The 16,708-nt window shown below is 42.2% G+C and overlaps 1 protein-coding gene across 3 annotated transcripts in view; it reads left to right on the top strand.

The window, feature by feature from the left end:
* KDM2B (lysine demethylase 2B) overlaps positions 1-16,708 on the top strand; it is a 106,426-nt gene that overhangs the window by 40,599 nt on the left and 49,119 nt on the right. For all 3 annotated transcript variants that reach the window (XM_077787255.1, XM_021532716.3, XM_021532709.3), the window contains exons 9-10: positions 6,076-6,191; positions 12,425-12,551. In XM_077787255.1, the coding sequence (XP_077643381.1) occupies positions 6,076-6,191; positions 12,425-12,551 (243 nt within the window). The remainder of the gene's footprint in view (positions 1-6,075; positions 6,192-12,424; positions 12,552-16,708) is intronic.

The following is a 16,708-nucleotide window of genomic DNA, read 5'->3' on the forward strand; positions in this document are numbered from 1 at the left end:
CTTCTCATGTTGCTGCATGCAATTTCATAACAGTTGTGTTTCACCTGGGAGCTGGCAGTGTTCCACTGAGGAGTAAGCAGTTTGTTTTACTTTATTTTTCTTATGTTCTCTGTACTGCACTTCAGGGCCTTTGGCATGGAAATGTGCTGTTAGAGTGTCTCTTAATTATTGTGGTAACCTGAGAGTGCTCCAGAGTTCTTGTCTCCAGTCAAATGCAGGAATAATGACCTTTCTCAGATGAATGTTTTTGGGAAAGAGAGTGGACAGAAAGAGATGTTCTGTGTGAACTGCAGGCAGCTATTTGCAGGGATTCAAAGTGTTTCAGATGCTGTCTCAGTGGTTATCAGTGGCATTTTGCCTATTAGGAGTGTGTGGTCCTAGGTCACCTCTGCTGTGCCAGTGAGAGTTTGATGGATTATTGTGTGATGGGGCCAGAAGGTGGCACAGAGCCCTTACAGCAGGGAGAATGACAGGCTATTAAAGTCTGGCTGGTATATTTTTTGCAGGGTGGTGTGCTAGGGCTGCAGAACTGCCTGGCTGGTTTTTGGTTGCTGTTTAGCTTTTCCCATTCTGACATTAATGGAATCTCTATCCCTGGAACCTCAGGGGCCACATGAAGAAGATTGGTGGAGAGGATCAAAGAGGAGAGGCTTTTTGCTTTGAGTGTCTGCTTTTAGATGGAATGTGACAACACGATGCTGGATTTTTGATTCTGTATCTAATGCCAAGCTCTGCCTCATTCTTAAACACAATTTAAGATTGAGAGTTGCTGTATTACTTGTACTACTCAGGCAGAATTAGTGAATACTTAACTTTAAAAATGTAAACATGATCTTTCCTTGATAGATTTGGTTGCGGGTACTGTTATGATGGAGTCATTCTTCTTTTGAGATTTGCTGGCAGTGCCCACTCTCAGGTTCTCTTTAGTCACTTTTTATTTTTGAGACATATATAGTTCATCTTTTCCACCCCAAGTTGCTACAGAATTGCAAGAAAATGTGTGGCAACTTCTACATCACAAGGCAAAATATCAGTTCAGTTACTAATGGAAACAGATGCAGCATGGTTTTGGCTGGGAGCTTGTAGGCTGTTTGCCCCATAGCTTTATAAGTTAATATTCTTTTTCATTATTCTCAGATGGATGATTGCATCCTTGAGTAGGAATTTGCAGCCCACTGAAATCTTCTAACAAGTTTGCAATGTTTAATAATACTTGTTTTATAAAATTCAAAAGATAATGAGATCATATCTTTCTTTTAACTGTTCAGAAAAAGTGTTTGTTACTGTTAATTTTACCTTCTTGATTTAGTAGAGATGATAACATCTAAATATTCAAGTGTTTCTTAGGAGTGGTGGAATAATTCATAACTGTAAATCAGCTGAGAGCATTTCTGAGTCTCCTGAAGAGAATTCCTGCTCAGTGCTGGCTTGGCTTCATACACTAGGATTGTTTTGGGAAGGAAAAAGCACTTACTGATCGCCAGGAGCTGAAATAAAAACCACCAACTTCGGAAAAACCTTAAGTGGCTGAGTGGATGGTCTTCTTCTTGAGGCTTGACACGAGAGCTGTGAGCAGTGACTGCAGTGTCCGTGCTCCCAAATCCGTTTATCCCACGTGGCTGAGCCTGTGGTGGGCAGGACTGGGCAGTGGCTGCTGGAGCTGCCCCGGGGCCAGGCTGGTTCCTCCTGCTTGTCACTGCTGCTGGGCAAATGGTCACCCACGGGCAAGGAGCTTCCTGGTTCATGACTGGTCCTCAAAACCACACAGTCAATGTCCTCCTCTCATCTGTAGCATTTAATTGTAGCTTTAGGTAATATTTAGCAGGTGCTTTTGATTGTGGCTTTCAGACAAAAACTAACCATTTCTTGTTCCGCTGACTTTTGGCTTTTTCCGTCCTTATTCCAGTTGTTCTGATATTATTCCAATGGTTTTATTTTAGCATTAAGGATAAAATTAAAATTTCTGCATTTTTCTCCGTTTTTGAGACAATTACCAAGAGGTGAGGTGTTATCTCCTGACTAGCACGAAGCCATGAAACACAGAGGGTTGTGCAGCAGTAGCAGGGTTTGTGTGAGCAGCACAGAGCAGTCACTGAGCAGAGAACTGATGAACTCACCTCAGAGGTGTCGGTATCGGAGGCTGTGTGACAAGTTTGTGCTGAGAGCTGGAAGTCAGACACAGACAGCAGAAGACATGACAGGCTGCTCAGTACAGGTGACATGCTCTAAAATGTCAACAGACCTTCCATGCATCCAGCAAAATGTAACAGCACAGGTGAAGGTGAAGCAGGGGTGTGGTGGATGACATTAAAGAAAATCCCTTGGCTGTCTTTTTGTCTTCACCATATGTACAGCACCTCCTGCTCTGGAGGTTTGTCTTCCCCTTTAAAAACCGTGGTAGTTGGGGAGCTGATGAAATGGGTGTTTTTGTTTGCAAATGGTCACAATGAACATTCATCCTCCTCGGTTTATTTCTGAGTCGTGCTGTAGCTAAGCTGTGGGAATGGATTGAATGTGCCATCCAAGCTTCTCTTTCCTCAAAGCTCATTTCCACAATACATTACCCTGATGGAAACTGTTTCCTGTTTTCTGCTCATCTCTCTTTCCTTCTACTTCTACTTTTCTGGTGCTGACCTCCAGTTTGTCTCCATACACAGCCTGGTTATTAGAACAAGAGATTTTCATGTTGGGTTTTTTTCCTCTGTAACATCTGTGCCAATCTTGCTGGGATTTTGTACCTTGTCAGTTTTCCCATCTTTTTTGTCTAACCTTGCCCGTCTGTCCTCTGTCCCTGGAATCCACCTCTTGGTGCTCATGTCTCTGCAGTTTCAATTATGCACGTACGTTCCTCAGGCAAGTGGAAGCTATTCTGGGATGCAGTGTGACTGAAATGCTGCACAGCTGAGTGACCAAAATCTATTTTATGCACAGGTGACTCCTCTGACAGGGCTGTGTCCTGCAGAGGGGCTGAGCTGGATGCTGCCTATGGGAGCACATGGACTGCAGGAAATCTGGGATTCCCCAGCACTGAGCTGTGTGCCCAGCTCAGCGCTTCAGCAGTGTGGGGATGGTACCCACAGGCATCATCTGTGCCTGTGTCACAGCCATGCCTGGAAATCATCCCTGCCTTGGCAGGGGTAGGAATTTGACTTCCCAGGACTTATATGATAACTTTGTTGCTTGGTCTTTCGTTTATTTTTCTTTTCCTAATCCTGATGGATTTTAGAGCTGTGTTATTAAAGAGTTTTACTACTGACAACTGTGTCATTAACAGCAATATTTTCAGTCTTGTTATTAGAAATACTTGCATCTTGAAGGACCTAGTGTTCAGTTAATTCATCAGCTGGGAGCTGAAGGTACTAATTGCTTGTAAGATGTTTAGTCCTGGATTATAAATGCAAGTAGGGAATTAAAGACCTCCACAGAACCAGAGGTTGTTTCAGATACTTTACAGAAGATTTTCAGTTTGTGCTGTACCAAGTACAAAGAATAGATGCTTGAAATAGATGCTTGATATTTGTGTTCATTATTCTTTTGTGCAGGGTTTGTTATGTCTGTAACACTATTTGTTGGAGCATTGGCTCAAGCCAGTGATAGATACTTCCACATTTCTCCCAAAAGTATTGGGACTACTACCAAGAAAGTCTAGGAGCTATTAACACAAAGACCCTTGGCATCTCGTGGGGGTGGCACTGCAAAGTCAAGGAAAGTGTGTTGAGAGACCCAAAGAGCAGGAAACAATGAAACCAGCTGCACTCCAGTGTGAAATGTTCACTGAGGAAATAAAATTTGTAGGACAAGGCTACTCTGTGGCTTCAGTGGAAGCACCCACTCAAAGAACTGCATTGATGTGATTTAATTTTATTGATTATTAAATGAAGGGCTAACTTATTTTAAAATTTCAAATAAGACAAGAATTAGCTGAGTTACTCCTTTTAATCAAGTTGTAAATATTTGATAACAAATTGTGTTTTGAACGATGTTGATAATTTCACTAAAATAACAGCTGCACTAAGGTTGGACATTGACACCTGTGCTGAGAGAACTGCTGTGGGAAGTGGTGCTGAGGACTCCTCAGTGTTCTGCTGGGAACTGCCTGGTTCTGAGCTGTCTTCTGCCACCACTCGCTTGTGGGGCCATGCAAGTCATTTCACTTTTTCAAATTTCAGTTTGTTCATCTCTAAACATGACAATTAAGGTGGATTGTCACGCAAACCAACCCTGTGTTTCAGCACCCAGGTTTGCCTCAGCACATGGTTTCCATCCTTTCCCCCAACCACAGAAATCTTTGTTTACCCCATGGAAGCAGTAACCCCAACTTCCTTGACCTTGGATCTATTTTCCTTCCCAAAGACTAGGATGAAGATAATGTATTTTTGTAGTAGTTTGCTCTTAGTACAGACTGATGTATTTCATGTGAGGTGCTGAATTACTTCAGCTGTGAAATATTTATAGTGTTGATATGTGTAGTTGCCACCCTACCCTTACATGAAAAAAAAAATCCTCTCTAGTTGATTGCTCTTGATTTGGAAGTAACAAACAGGCTGGATCTCTGTCACTGAAATTATGCTGACCAGAGAAGGAAGGATGGAATAATTCCGAGAGCTGCCTGGGCCACGAGCCACCTGCTGGTTTTATATGCATCACATTTAGTGTGTGGAGTCAGACCTGTAAATTGACTGAAACATGGAACAGGCTGTCCAGAGGGGCTGTGGAGTCTTTATCCCAGGAGATACCATGAAGCCATCTGGACATAGTTCTGTGCAGCTGGCTCTAGGTGGTCATGGGGGTTGGACCTCCAGAGGTCCCTTCCAGCCTCTACCATTCTGTGACTCTAAAATTCAGAAAAATGTATCCAGAGTGCTTGTGTTTCCAGGGAGAAAATTCTAGTGCTGATTTCTTTTCCTTCCTATCACTGTCCTACCAACATGCCCTTAAATGAAAGCCCCAGCCCTGCCATCTGCTGGGGCTCAAGGACTTCCCAGATAGAGCTTTGCAGGCCTTTATGGTTGAAAAATTGTTGTGGAGGAGCACTTTTGTGGCTGCTGGCTGGAAAACCCTCTAGGCTGAATGGCATTTTCCTGCTCCCTCACTGATCTGGAAGTGAGGGAAAGCTGCCACAGCTTTAATGGAAAGTACTGCACAGTCAGGAGAAAATTGACTGCCCCCCATGTTGCTTTGCTGTCTGCTGGTTTATAAATTGTAATGCTTTTCATTAAAAAGAAGAGGAAAAAAGTGTCAGGTCTCTGTGGGTCCCAGATCATTAGCAGGATCAATTCCTTTTTCACTGCAGAGATCAGAGGCTACAGTCTTGCATAGCCAGAGCTTCAGCTCCTGACAGACCAAGCAAACAATGCAGAGGCAGAAGAGCTGGTGTGTGGCTGTCTGAATTGCTGTGCCTGGATTTTCACTGTGATAGAAGATTCTTTGGAGCCTGTGAAATTAATTCAGTCCCTTGTAGCATTGGGTCAGAACAGTCTCATCAGCTCCAGTACCAGAAATGTTAAATCCCTTAACTTGAGGCTTGCAGTGAAAATGATTTCTTGGTTACTTCAGGAAGTTGATTGTAGGTGATGAAACTTTCACCCCTGAAGGAGGGCTGGTAATTATTTAAAATCTTTTACCTCTGAAGGTGTATTCTGGTGCTAGTGTGAAGGAAGTTTGGTGTGGCTCAGGCCAGTTCCACAACCATTGGCCCACCAGCACTGCTGACATGGTTTGCAGCCATTCTGGAGGTGCCAGTCTGAGAGCCAAGTGTATGGAACAGACTGAATTTACTTCTTAGTCATGGATGTGGTTGAGTCATAAACTTGCGTGTGCTCAGTAAACACTGTAAGTGTTGGGTGAATAAATAGAACTGATTTACAGAGGGTTGTAAGACTGCACGTCACAAGGTGCCCTTCTGCTGTGACTGGTCCTGGAGTGTGGCTGTGAGCATCCCGTTTAACCTTTCACTGCTTTAACCTCTCATCCCCAGCACAGTGGGATTCAGAGGGTTGTTAAAATTTTATTTTAAATTGCTCTGTAATGCTACATAGCACGAGGCATTCTCAGTTCTTTGCTTTCCCTCTCTAGGGTGGATACACGCTGTTTATACTCCAGTAGATTCTCTGGTGTTTGGTGGAAATATCCTGCATAGCTTTAATGTTCCCATGCAGCTTCGCATCTATGAAATTGAGGACAGAACAAGGGTAAGGATACTTCATTCTCTTTTTAACTGAGCAGTTCTTTGTGACTATGATCTGTCATAGTCTCTCCCTCCTATTCCCTTCTGACAAACAACAACTGACGGGATCTCCGTGTCAGAGTCGTTGAAACAAGAGGTAAACATGAAGCAATGAGACTTTCAAATGTTGGTTATTTTTAGTGGGATTTACTCATTTGCTTCCCACAGATGTGTCCTTTCTGTGTCTTTTGTCTGCCTGTTAAACTTCCATAAAACACCTTCCCTTTTGCACAAAACCATATTGCACTTTACAGACCTTTGTTACTGGCATTTCTGGTAACCCTCTGCTTATCACTTCTCTGTGCATACCTGGGGTGGATGCCTGATCCTGGAAAATTGATTATACTGGACTGGTTCTGCTGCCCACAGCTGAATTAGCAAAGCTGTGCAGAAGTTGTGTATGAAATGACATCTGTAGTTGGCAGCCACTACAGTGACTTGATACCATGCAAGAATTTCTTGGAATGGAGAGGCTGGGGTGGGACCTTGATCTGAAGGTTGTGATGTTCATCTGGCTGTAGCACCTACCTAAGGGAAGGGCTGGGGGAGATTACTGTGCCACCTCTTTGTTGAGGGTGACAATTTTAGCTTTGGTTAATAAAGAGGGCACCTACTCATCATATCCATTGAGTTTCAAAAAGCAGCAGGATCTGAAGGAAGTGACTCTGGTTTAGTAGGCTGTTAAATAACCTGTGCAAGGCCCTGGTATAAAAATGGACCAGAGGAATGTGCAATCCAGATGGGGACTATTTTGGAGACCTCACTTTGAGCCAGTGCTGATAAACCACTGACACAGGTGCCAGCTCTTAGTGGAGATTTGGGCTGGCAAAATGGCAGGAAATAGCAATTCTTCTTCACTGAGAAGTCTTAAAATAGTGTGTTGTGGACATCAGTGCATGTCACTGTTGTTCACCCCTACAAGAGGGCACAAATCTTGCTCTGAGTTGGCTTTTACCCCAAATTGCTTTGCAGTGAGAGTGCATAGGCCTGATGCAAATACAGATTGTTTTGAAGTGTATCTCTGACTCAGTGGGAGTGAGGTGTCCTCTCCCCAGCCTCCCTGGCTTCCCAGTGGGTACAAGGCCTGGTAATCTTCACATTGCCAAACAGTGGTGGGAGCAGTGGGTTTCCTGGAGTGACTTTAAGGAAGAAAAGCAGAAAAATTAATTCTTAGAGGAAGAGAGATGAAGACAAAAGTTGAAATTTAGGGGGAATTAGAGCAGAGGAGTGTGGCAGAGAGCAGAAGTGGAGGTAGAGACCAGAGTGGATTCAGCGTGGCTTTGAACAGGTGAGAGGGTCAAGTGTCTTGAGAAAGTGCAGAGGGACTTGGACAGGAAAGTTACGGTGACAGGAGCAGGAAGGGGCTCACCTGGCAGAGGTACTGGGCACAGGAAGGTTTCCAGTGTGACTGTAAATAAGAACCAGCAATACATGCTGGGATTACCCTGCAGGTGTGCAGGGGAGGGTGTGTTATTGCTGGGAAGGATGTTTGCACTTGGAGAATGGAGAAGGGGAGACTGGGAGGGAGAATCAATGCCAGAAATGAGTGATTTCCATTGAAGTCTTTGGGGAAGATGGGCAGGAAATGCTCTTTTTCCTTTAAATTGTATAAAAATGGACATTTAATTCACACAGGACTTGGGCTACCCAGGATCACACAACTTGGGTTGTAGCTGCTCAGTTGTGCTTCCAGGCCCCTCTCCTTGGGAAGCTGGGTGCAGCTTTGATTTTCTAAGCTTTTTATGCTAGAAGGCAAAACTCCTTATAACAGTCAAATATTTCGGTAACTTCTATGAATTAACCAGGAAGTTACACTAAAATGCCTTTTAAAATTTACTGGCACACTGATCCTGTGAGGAGGTTGTGGGAGTTGGGTATCTGCATCTTGAAAAATGTTCTGTCACCATTAATTGGGAAAGGGGTACTGCAACATTTGGAAATCCCAAATCAGACCTTTGTTCTTGTCATTTTTTGTTTAAACTTTCTTTGAAGTCTGTGTATTTCTTTATCATTTTCCTTGCAAAAATAGTGGAGTGCTTGAAAAAAACCCAATGAAATCCAACAGCTCAGAATATTCAGGACTTCACAGAAGCAATTTCAGACTTGGATGTTGCTGTGTGCTGGCAACGTGTTACGCACAGGCTGTACCTGTGCTCACAAACTTGTGCTCGTGGGCAGATGTATAAAATCAGAACTGTGTGAACAGTTGAAGAATAGCAAGAATTTCTGCACAGAAACAAAACAGAAGCTCTGCAGCTAAGGCATACAGAAGTTTGATAAAAGGCAGAAAAAATCAATACTGTGATTTAGAAATAATAACACTCCCCCCCTCCCCATCCCCAGCTAAAAATATCGTGCAGGAATCTTGAAGGGGAAATGGTTTCAAAACAGGATTCTGGTGTGTACTACATTATTTGCTTTGTCAGTCAAATTTTGTCATTTATTTGTTGAAATAATTCCATTCATACACTGGCTGGTGTGGCAGACTCCGTGCAGTGTAGTTCACCCAAATTTGCCAGTGTGAGCCTACTGCAAATGAGTTTCTCATCAGTATTGATCTTTCCATTGTGTATGGCACAGAAGTAAATTACATGATGTGATTGACAAAGTAATTTGCCACACTCAAATCAAAGTGTAATACAGGTGTGCTTCTCCTCTTCATTTTGCACAGAGCAATTTTATGGAGGTTTCACTGTGTTTAAACCTGCTATGTAATGTTTAATCATCTTTGATTGCTGATATTCAAAGTCATTTTTATGCTAGGTGTAGTTGTTATTGTCTTAGCTCAGACAAGAATAAATACAGGGTTGAAATGGTAATGCTGATTTACAGCCTGATAAAATTGCCTAGTTTATATACTTGTCATGCTTATTCTAGCTTAATTCCTCATACCCCTGGGAGACTTTTTAAGAGGGTTGTAGCTATTTAAAAATAGTTTTAAGGAGTAATAAAAAACATGTCTATTGTTGGAAACAGCTCCTAATGTGCAATTGAGGTAAACAAATATTCTCCAGCCTTACAGTTCGTAGAGACTCTCATTTTGCAGCCTGGCTTTCCTGGAGGCCAATTAACAGCCAGTCAAACAGGCCAAGCTGTTTAGCTCTCTGCAAGCCCAGCTTGAGGAGCTGCAGAGCAGGATGCCATGCAGGGATTCATCATTTGGCACAGGGGTGATACAGCTCTCTAGTATTGAAGAGGAAGAATGTGTCAAACTTAGCCCCAATTAATCTAAATTTAATTACTTTAACATATTGGAACATGGTGGGAACAAGGGCACTCTGAATATATACGTAAGGTGGTCACTCACAGATGATGGTGTTTGCTATTCCCTTGGTTTTCTGGAATGTAAAATAACATATTAAGTGGATAGCTTAATTATTTTGTAAATAATCATAAATTGCTTTTCAATAGTGTGATTAGATTGATTAAACACAAGTGGAGTTTGTAATGACTTTAATGAGCATTATGGAAGAGATTATGACTTTTTTCAGGAAAATGTGTGTCTTGCTTAGGGTTTTTGTTTTGTTTTTGGAGGGGTATATAAAGCTCTAAAATAATCTCACTTTGAACTGAAGAAATGGATCATATTCCAGAGAGGATTTTTTCCTTGCTGTACAGGAATAATTAAATTTTTTTTCAGTGGATTGTAAATTATTAATCACAGAAGTTAGAGCTGGAAATGCCTATTAGATGATCCAGTGTATTTCCCTGCTGGTGGGGAATTCAGTCCTCTGGCAGTGTCTGGCTCAGATATTACACTTCAAACTCATCACAGAATATTTTTAATTTTTTTCCTTCTTTCCCTTATTCCTCCTCCCCTGCCCTTAAGAGTTCATTTGCCTATGAGTGTACAATGGAAAGAGTATGGACATGCCATCATGCAGTTCACATCCATTATAATTAATAAATGTTCAGGGATATCACAAAGAGCATATTCCTCTATACTTTTCCATAAGGCAAACTTTAAAAGTTTTTAAAGCACTGTTGGAGTCTCTTTACTGGCAGAGGGCCCTGTAGATCTCTGCACAGTATCTCTGTCTACAGATGGTGTAGAGAGCTCTTCCTTCTGAAGGTTTGTAAAAGCAAAGCCTTCTTGGGCAAACAGTGGATTACAGAGGCATGGAGGGATTTGCTGTGGGTTGGAACATTGATAGCGAGGCAATTAGGAACTCAAATTGAATATTAAAGATTGATATACATAATGGGAGCACTGCATGCATTACTGCCTTGTCTTTCACATTGAATTAACATTGGTAACAACTAAATTTGGTGAAGCTCAGAATCTGTCAACAAATGTTGAGCAATGATGTCTTTAATATTCCCAGGCATGTGGCTGAAAACCTTTTGAAGGCTGAGGGGTGGAAGGCGGCTTCCTGTTTGTAAGTCAATTCTTTGCAAATTTTGTTTCCTGCAGTGCTCTCTTGGAAAAATTTGAGTTCCTTTATTAGCATATATTTTAGCATGGATAATTTCCCCTGTGTTCCCTAATAGTCATAAGTGACTTGATCTCTTCTCTATGGCAAATAACTAAACTAAGGGAAAAATTTTCTTCAATGCAAAAAGGCCCTGGGGTTAAATGTTCTCACATTTAGGGGGTTGTTGTTTGGCTGGTTGTTTTTATCTCCCTTTTCTTTTTTCCCTTCATTTTTCGCATGTGTGCTTTGTAACAAACCACACAGGGAAACATTTGGGAAGGTGTAGCAGTGCTGGCTGCATGACCTGTAGCAACAAGCAGTTCAGATTTGTCAGCTGTATTTGTGTTGAATTTAAGGGACTTTAACTTCTGGGAATTGCCATGGAGTATTTAATCCTACACTGTGATGCATCTAGTGTGACAATACAGTATATTTTGCCTTTGTTACATTTTGTTTTACTGCTAAGAGTGTTTGCATTTCCTGTGCCCTGGAAACAGAGGCAAGTTCTTTGGCTGTCCACCTGGGGGACAGGTTTCAAATCTGGGCATTCCAGTGAGTCACTGATCTGCTCAAGTGGATGCTTTGATCACCAGGCAGGTGTTTGGACAGTGCCTGCTTTGCAGAGCTGAGGCTGAGTTTGCAGGTGCTGGGTTAGTGGCTCTGTTCAGACGTGGGGCCTTTGGCTGATCTGTGGTGGGTGGTGTTTTTGGTTTTATTTCTGAGCTAATGCTCCTTTCTGGTGCAGTTCAGCTTTACACTAAGGGTGGGTGCTGGGCTTAGGGAGCAGTGAATATGCAGAGAATATTTTAAAGCAGCTCCTGTAACCCCAGTGCAGTGCATGTGAGCCTGCAAAATGCAGATTTCTGTGCCACCAGGAGAAAGAGGTGTACAGTGTAAGTACAAGTGCATGCAAGATGCATGGCATCCATTTTTAACAAATCACAACAAATACACATATCTTCCTGCATTGTAGGAGCTTCCCAGATCCTTCTGTGGTACAGTGACCTTCTACAGATAGAAAACTGTGTTGGAAAGGAAGGAAACACTCTTTGTTTTCTTTTGTATCTGAAATACTTGTACAAATAACTAGTGTTGGAGAATTCAGCTTTTTGTGTGAGAACAACAGGTCTGAGATGTAAGAAAAAGTACACAGCTTGACAGGATCTTTTGTCAAAATCCTGCTTGCTCTTCTATTCTTACTCTGTTTGTGGCAAAGGCTAACTTGCTACCAAAGGGTAAACCTTTGGGATAAGGGATTTTTACTTTAATGTGCAGTTATCGAGAATTTGTGTGGTAATTTCTTTAATCAAATTGTTGAGACAACCACAAATGAAAAAGATGAATTTCCTGCTTGACTCATTTTAGGTAATGTTGCCATTTTGATAAAAATCCTGTGATAGTGTTTAGTAGATGAAAACCCACACCTTTATTTTAAGTTTTAGTGACTAACATCTGTATGTGACCACCCTATGTTTATACAGCAGGTAAATAATTCTGTAGGGGCCATCCATCAGTTTCATGATTTCACAAGAACACAAACCCTCTCCTCTCCCACCACCCCAAGAGGATACAAATTAGTGAACCAAGAAATGATGCTGCCGTGGCAGGCAGGCTGGCTCCTCATTCCGTATGCTGGAGGCATTCAGCTCCCTGCTCCCACCCTCTCCCCTCCCCCTCCTCACACTGTTTGTGCTCTTGATAACACGATGGGAATGATGACTGGCCCTTGTGCTGCAAACTTCTCTGCCTTCCCCGTGGACTGACAGTGTTGATTTGTTTCCAGGTGCACGCCAAATTCCGCTATCCTTTCTACTATGAGATGTGCTGGTATGTTCTGGAGAGATACGTGTCCTGTGTGACCCAGCGCTGCCACCTCAGCAAAGAGTACCAGAAAGAATCAATGTTAATTGGTGAGTGAATCCTTTGAGTGCAGATTCAGAACTGATGCTGGCACCTCAGGCTAGCTGCTGCTTTGGTTTCTGCAAAGCAGATTATAAATGGAACTGGAGAACTGGAGAAATTCTAATGACCTGTTTCTTTATTTTGGGGTGGGGAAGATTTTTGACTCTTAAATGTTTCCATGAAGTACCAGCCTACTTTGAATTATATTTATTGAACATTCCTTTAGCAAGTGGATACCAGAAAATAATTTTCGGATGTGTTTGTTTGTTGGTTTCAGTAATGTTTGTGTTGGGATGATCTGCCAAACAGTTGAGGATTTACTGCCATGTTCAGCACAGTACTCAGTAGCTGAAAATGTGTATATTGCAGATGTGCTCTGGTGGGGTGGATATTTTGTCCTTTTGTAGAGCAGCTCCTGTACAGAACACATTGTGGTCACTAAACCTGCCTTCTTTTTCTTCTCTTTTCTTTAAATTCTCCTGTAAGTCTCTGGTGACTGGGTTCTAGTGCTGCAGAAAAGCAAACCCAAGAAAACACCTACACAAATCTCCATGATCTGTAACCCAGGTACAGGGAGGTCAAGGAAACCTTTACAAGAGCTGAAAATGGACCAGAGGAGAGACAGACAGATGTGCCTGAGGCATTACCTTGGCACTGGTGTGAGCTTTGCATCAATGTGTGCCAATCCAATTGTTGCTGTGCTGAACTGCCCTTTTTATCCTCTTTTTGATGGAAGATGGTGGTGGGCCATGTTCTCTCTGCTTTTAAACACAGAATAGCTGAAAATAGCACAAGCACCAGCTAAATCTTAACTGATATGTGTTAAATGTGGGGGAGGACTAAAGCATTTCTGTGCCTCCTGCTCCCTGAGGTGCCACTTGGAGTGAACCTGGCATGGCTGGCACTGCCCCAGGCTCTGGACAGAGAAGGGAAACATTCACCTATGGGAACAGTTCTTAGTAGAAGGGATTGAAGAAGTTATGGGCAGGTGTCACTCTCCAGTGAGTTTTACTGACCAAGAATAATTTAAGGGAGCTAATAATCTATGTAGCTAGGCTAGGGGGAATTCTTGGGGTCACTGGGCATTTGGGTACTTCACATTTTAGCCCTGAGACCCTGGTCAGAAAGGTTAGTTAAGCAGAAATTCTGTGTCCAGAGGAATTTTTCTCATAAGATCATCCTAGAGGAGGAAAGGATTAATTAGTTCTTTGGATCAGCTCTTCAGAAAGCAGTGACAAAACTGATAACTGCATTCTTTGGAAAATAAGGAATAATCTCCTGTTGCCTAAACCACTGGCATGGAAAGAGGCTGGTCCTGCAGGCAGGGCAGAGGTGCCAGATCAACAATGTGTAATTTCAGAACAAATTAGCTGTGGAGAGTGGGTGGTTCAGGATACTGAGATGGGACCTTTTCCAGCTAAATCACCAGTGTGAATTCCAGACCAGCTCCATAATTACTGGATAATAGTTTGGTGATCCCCACAAAATGTGCCTCAGTCCAGTTAGCTGGGAGATATTCCAGTCATATAAAAGCTCACTGGGATCCATAGATGTCCACTGTCCAGAGGGAACAGGATTGTTTTGCATGACCAAAGACTGCCAGCTCCAAAGGCTTCAGGAAGAGGAGCCTGACTAGTTGGAAAAGGGTTTGGTGGTGACTTGGTCAAGATTTTGTGACCTGTGGTGGCTGCAGTTGCTGGCAGAGAGAGATATATACTTTTGTTTTGTTAGAAACTTGGGGTTTTGTTTTTATTTCTTGGCAGAAACTTTACCTGAAAATAATTATTTTAGTGGGAGCTGTGGTTCAAAAGACCAGGTCTTCTATACTGCTGGATCTTTCACTTTGGCATTTGCCATATTTAAAGAAGTAAAGGTACATTATTTACCTTTACGAAGCTGCATTGCTTTGTTCTGTGTTAGTGATACTGTTTCAAATACTTGCTTTGCTTTTCTTTTAACTGGTCTGTGTGCAGCCTCTCACCTCAAATCTCCATGAACTGTAATCTTTGTGTTAAAACTGGTTTGTTCTGTGGAGCCTGTCTCTTGATGTAGTTCACTTGCTGAGGGATGGGATATCCCTAAAGACATCAGTGTTCCAAACCCTACCTCTTTGTTTTTAAGCTTTTCTTCAGAGCTGCAAAGTCCTTAAATTGTCTCTTCCTTAGGGACTTCTCTATCTGCAAGCAATTTCTTGATTTCCCATGTGGAAGTATCCCTTGACAAAGAATTTCCCATTATTCTCCTTAAAGAGTAATGAAGCAAAGTACTTAACTTCTCCTCAAACCCCTCAGTAGATTTAATTGTCTTCTGTCCTTCTTGGTTTAAGAAAATCTTTATATCCTTGTATTCATTTTCAGAAATTTATCTTGAAAAATCTAAATGTTTCTCTTACTTTTAAAAAATTATTTCCTTGACTGGAAATTTGTTCTAAATTTGTTATAAATGTCTGCTTTCTGCCTATCCTTTTGGGTGCTAGAACTGACTCTTTTTCACCCTCCAGTTGTGCTGCTTTATTTCCTTACGTAGCTTCTGGTACAGTGGTTGTAGTGGATCTCTGAAGTTAAGAAAGTGATTATCAGTTGAGCAGGACACTGACCAGAGAGAGTGCAGGACACTGCCCCAGTCTCTGGGATTCACAAGGGAGTAGTTTTCATAAAATTTGTGGAGATTCTGTTCTCCTGTGTAAAGAAAAAAAAAATTACTATCTTGATAGTGAACCTTGTTGGAGAACACAAAAAACTGAGTTAATCAGCAGTTGGATTTTAAGGATATCTTTAGACTTTTCAATCTGTGTTTTTATAACATAGTATTTATTTGCTTTGACATGAAGGTTGTTAAATTTAGAGTGACTTTCAAGACATTGTCTGTTCATGAAAGTGTATTTGTGTGATTGTGTTGTGATACCTCTGTACTGATGCTTGTATGCTGCTGTAGCAATTTATATTGTTCTTTGTATTTCTGTTTTCTAAATGTCTCCACTCACAAAACTTCAGACAGGAAAAAAACCCACCTCTGTGAAGGCATGGCTGAAACCTGGAGTCTTCCCACTCCCCAAATAAAAACGTGAGTGCAGCTCTAAATGAGGTGGAAGATGATGGCCGTGCCTTCCTCCCCCATTCCTCAGGCCCAGGATGAATTTCCAGGCTGTGTCCTCCCAGGCAGTGTGTGAGGCTGTTCTTCCTCAGATCTCTCCCAGGAGGGCAAGCACTCAGGGGGATGACAACATGACAGCAATCACAGGCTGCTGTAAAGGCACACAATCTCTTTTTCTCTTTTCTTTTGCTTGTCTCTCTCAACTGGGACATTTGTCCTACCAGGTGAAATCAGAAGGGAGCCTATTTGGGTTTCCTACTAGATTTGAATGTGTGCTGCTTTTCAGGGTGGATATGTCTTCATTATTTTTACTCTTATCATGAATGAGTCTGTACTGGATGTTTTCAACCACAGTTGACCTTCAGTGAGATATGGATGTTGAGAGTGAGCTGACAAAGAGTAATTGGGAGAAGATCCTGGGCTATCAGAGACGTGCTTTCTCTGTAGCCTGCAGCTTTGAAGATTCCCATTGCTAAAATTTTAACAGGATGGCTCTAACTGTATGTTAAGCCTGATGGATATAGAAAATATGCCCTCTGGCACAGTGAAGAGCCATGTCTCTTTTTTCCCCCCCTTCCTCAGGGGATAGAATAGATTTGCTTATGACAGACAGGTACCTGAGTATATAGAGTGGTTCCTGTATGGGGTGCTCCATGCAGTGGAGCAATAGGATACATTTCCAGTATGCTCAGGGTTTTTCTGCTAATGAAAATGTCATTGCTGTCTTTAGCAGACTGATAGCAACTGCTGCTTCCAAGTCACAGTGGCATGGTTTGGAGCTGGGAATGGCAAGGTAGACACCACACACTGGACTGTTCTAAATAGTTCAGAAAGGTTTCATAATTATGCCTGACCCCATCCCTTTCTTTTAAGTTCTGTAGTACAGTAAGTTGTTTTTCAGCAAGGAAAGAAACTGTGTATAATTATTCTTGTACAAGTGGATAACTGTGAGGAAAGTTAAGTGGTCTGCCCAGAACCACAGGGAAGTGAACTGCTATAGAAAAGATTTCTAATGCTCTGTCCTGTGGTCAAGTCTGTGCTGGACTAGATCACAGACTGGTCTGTATGAGCT

This window comes from Lonchura striata, chromosome 18 (assembly GCF_046129695.1).
Source record: "Lonchura striata isolate bLonStr1 chromosome 18, bLonStr1.mat, whole genome shotgun sequence".
Lineage (NCBI taxonomy): Eukaryota > Metazoa > Chordata > Aves > Passeriformes > Estrildidae > Lonchura > Lonchura striata.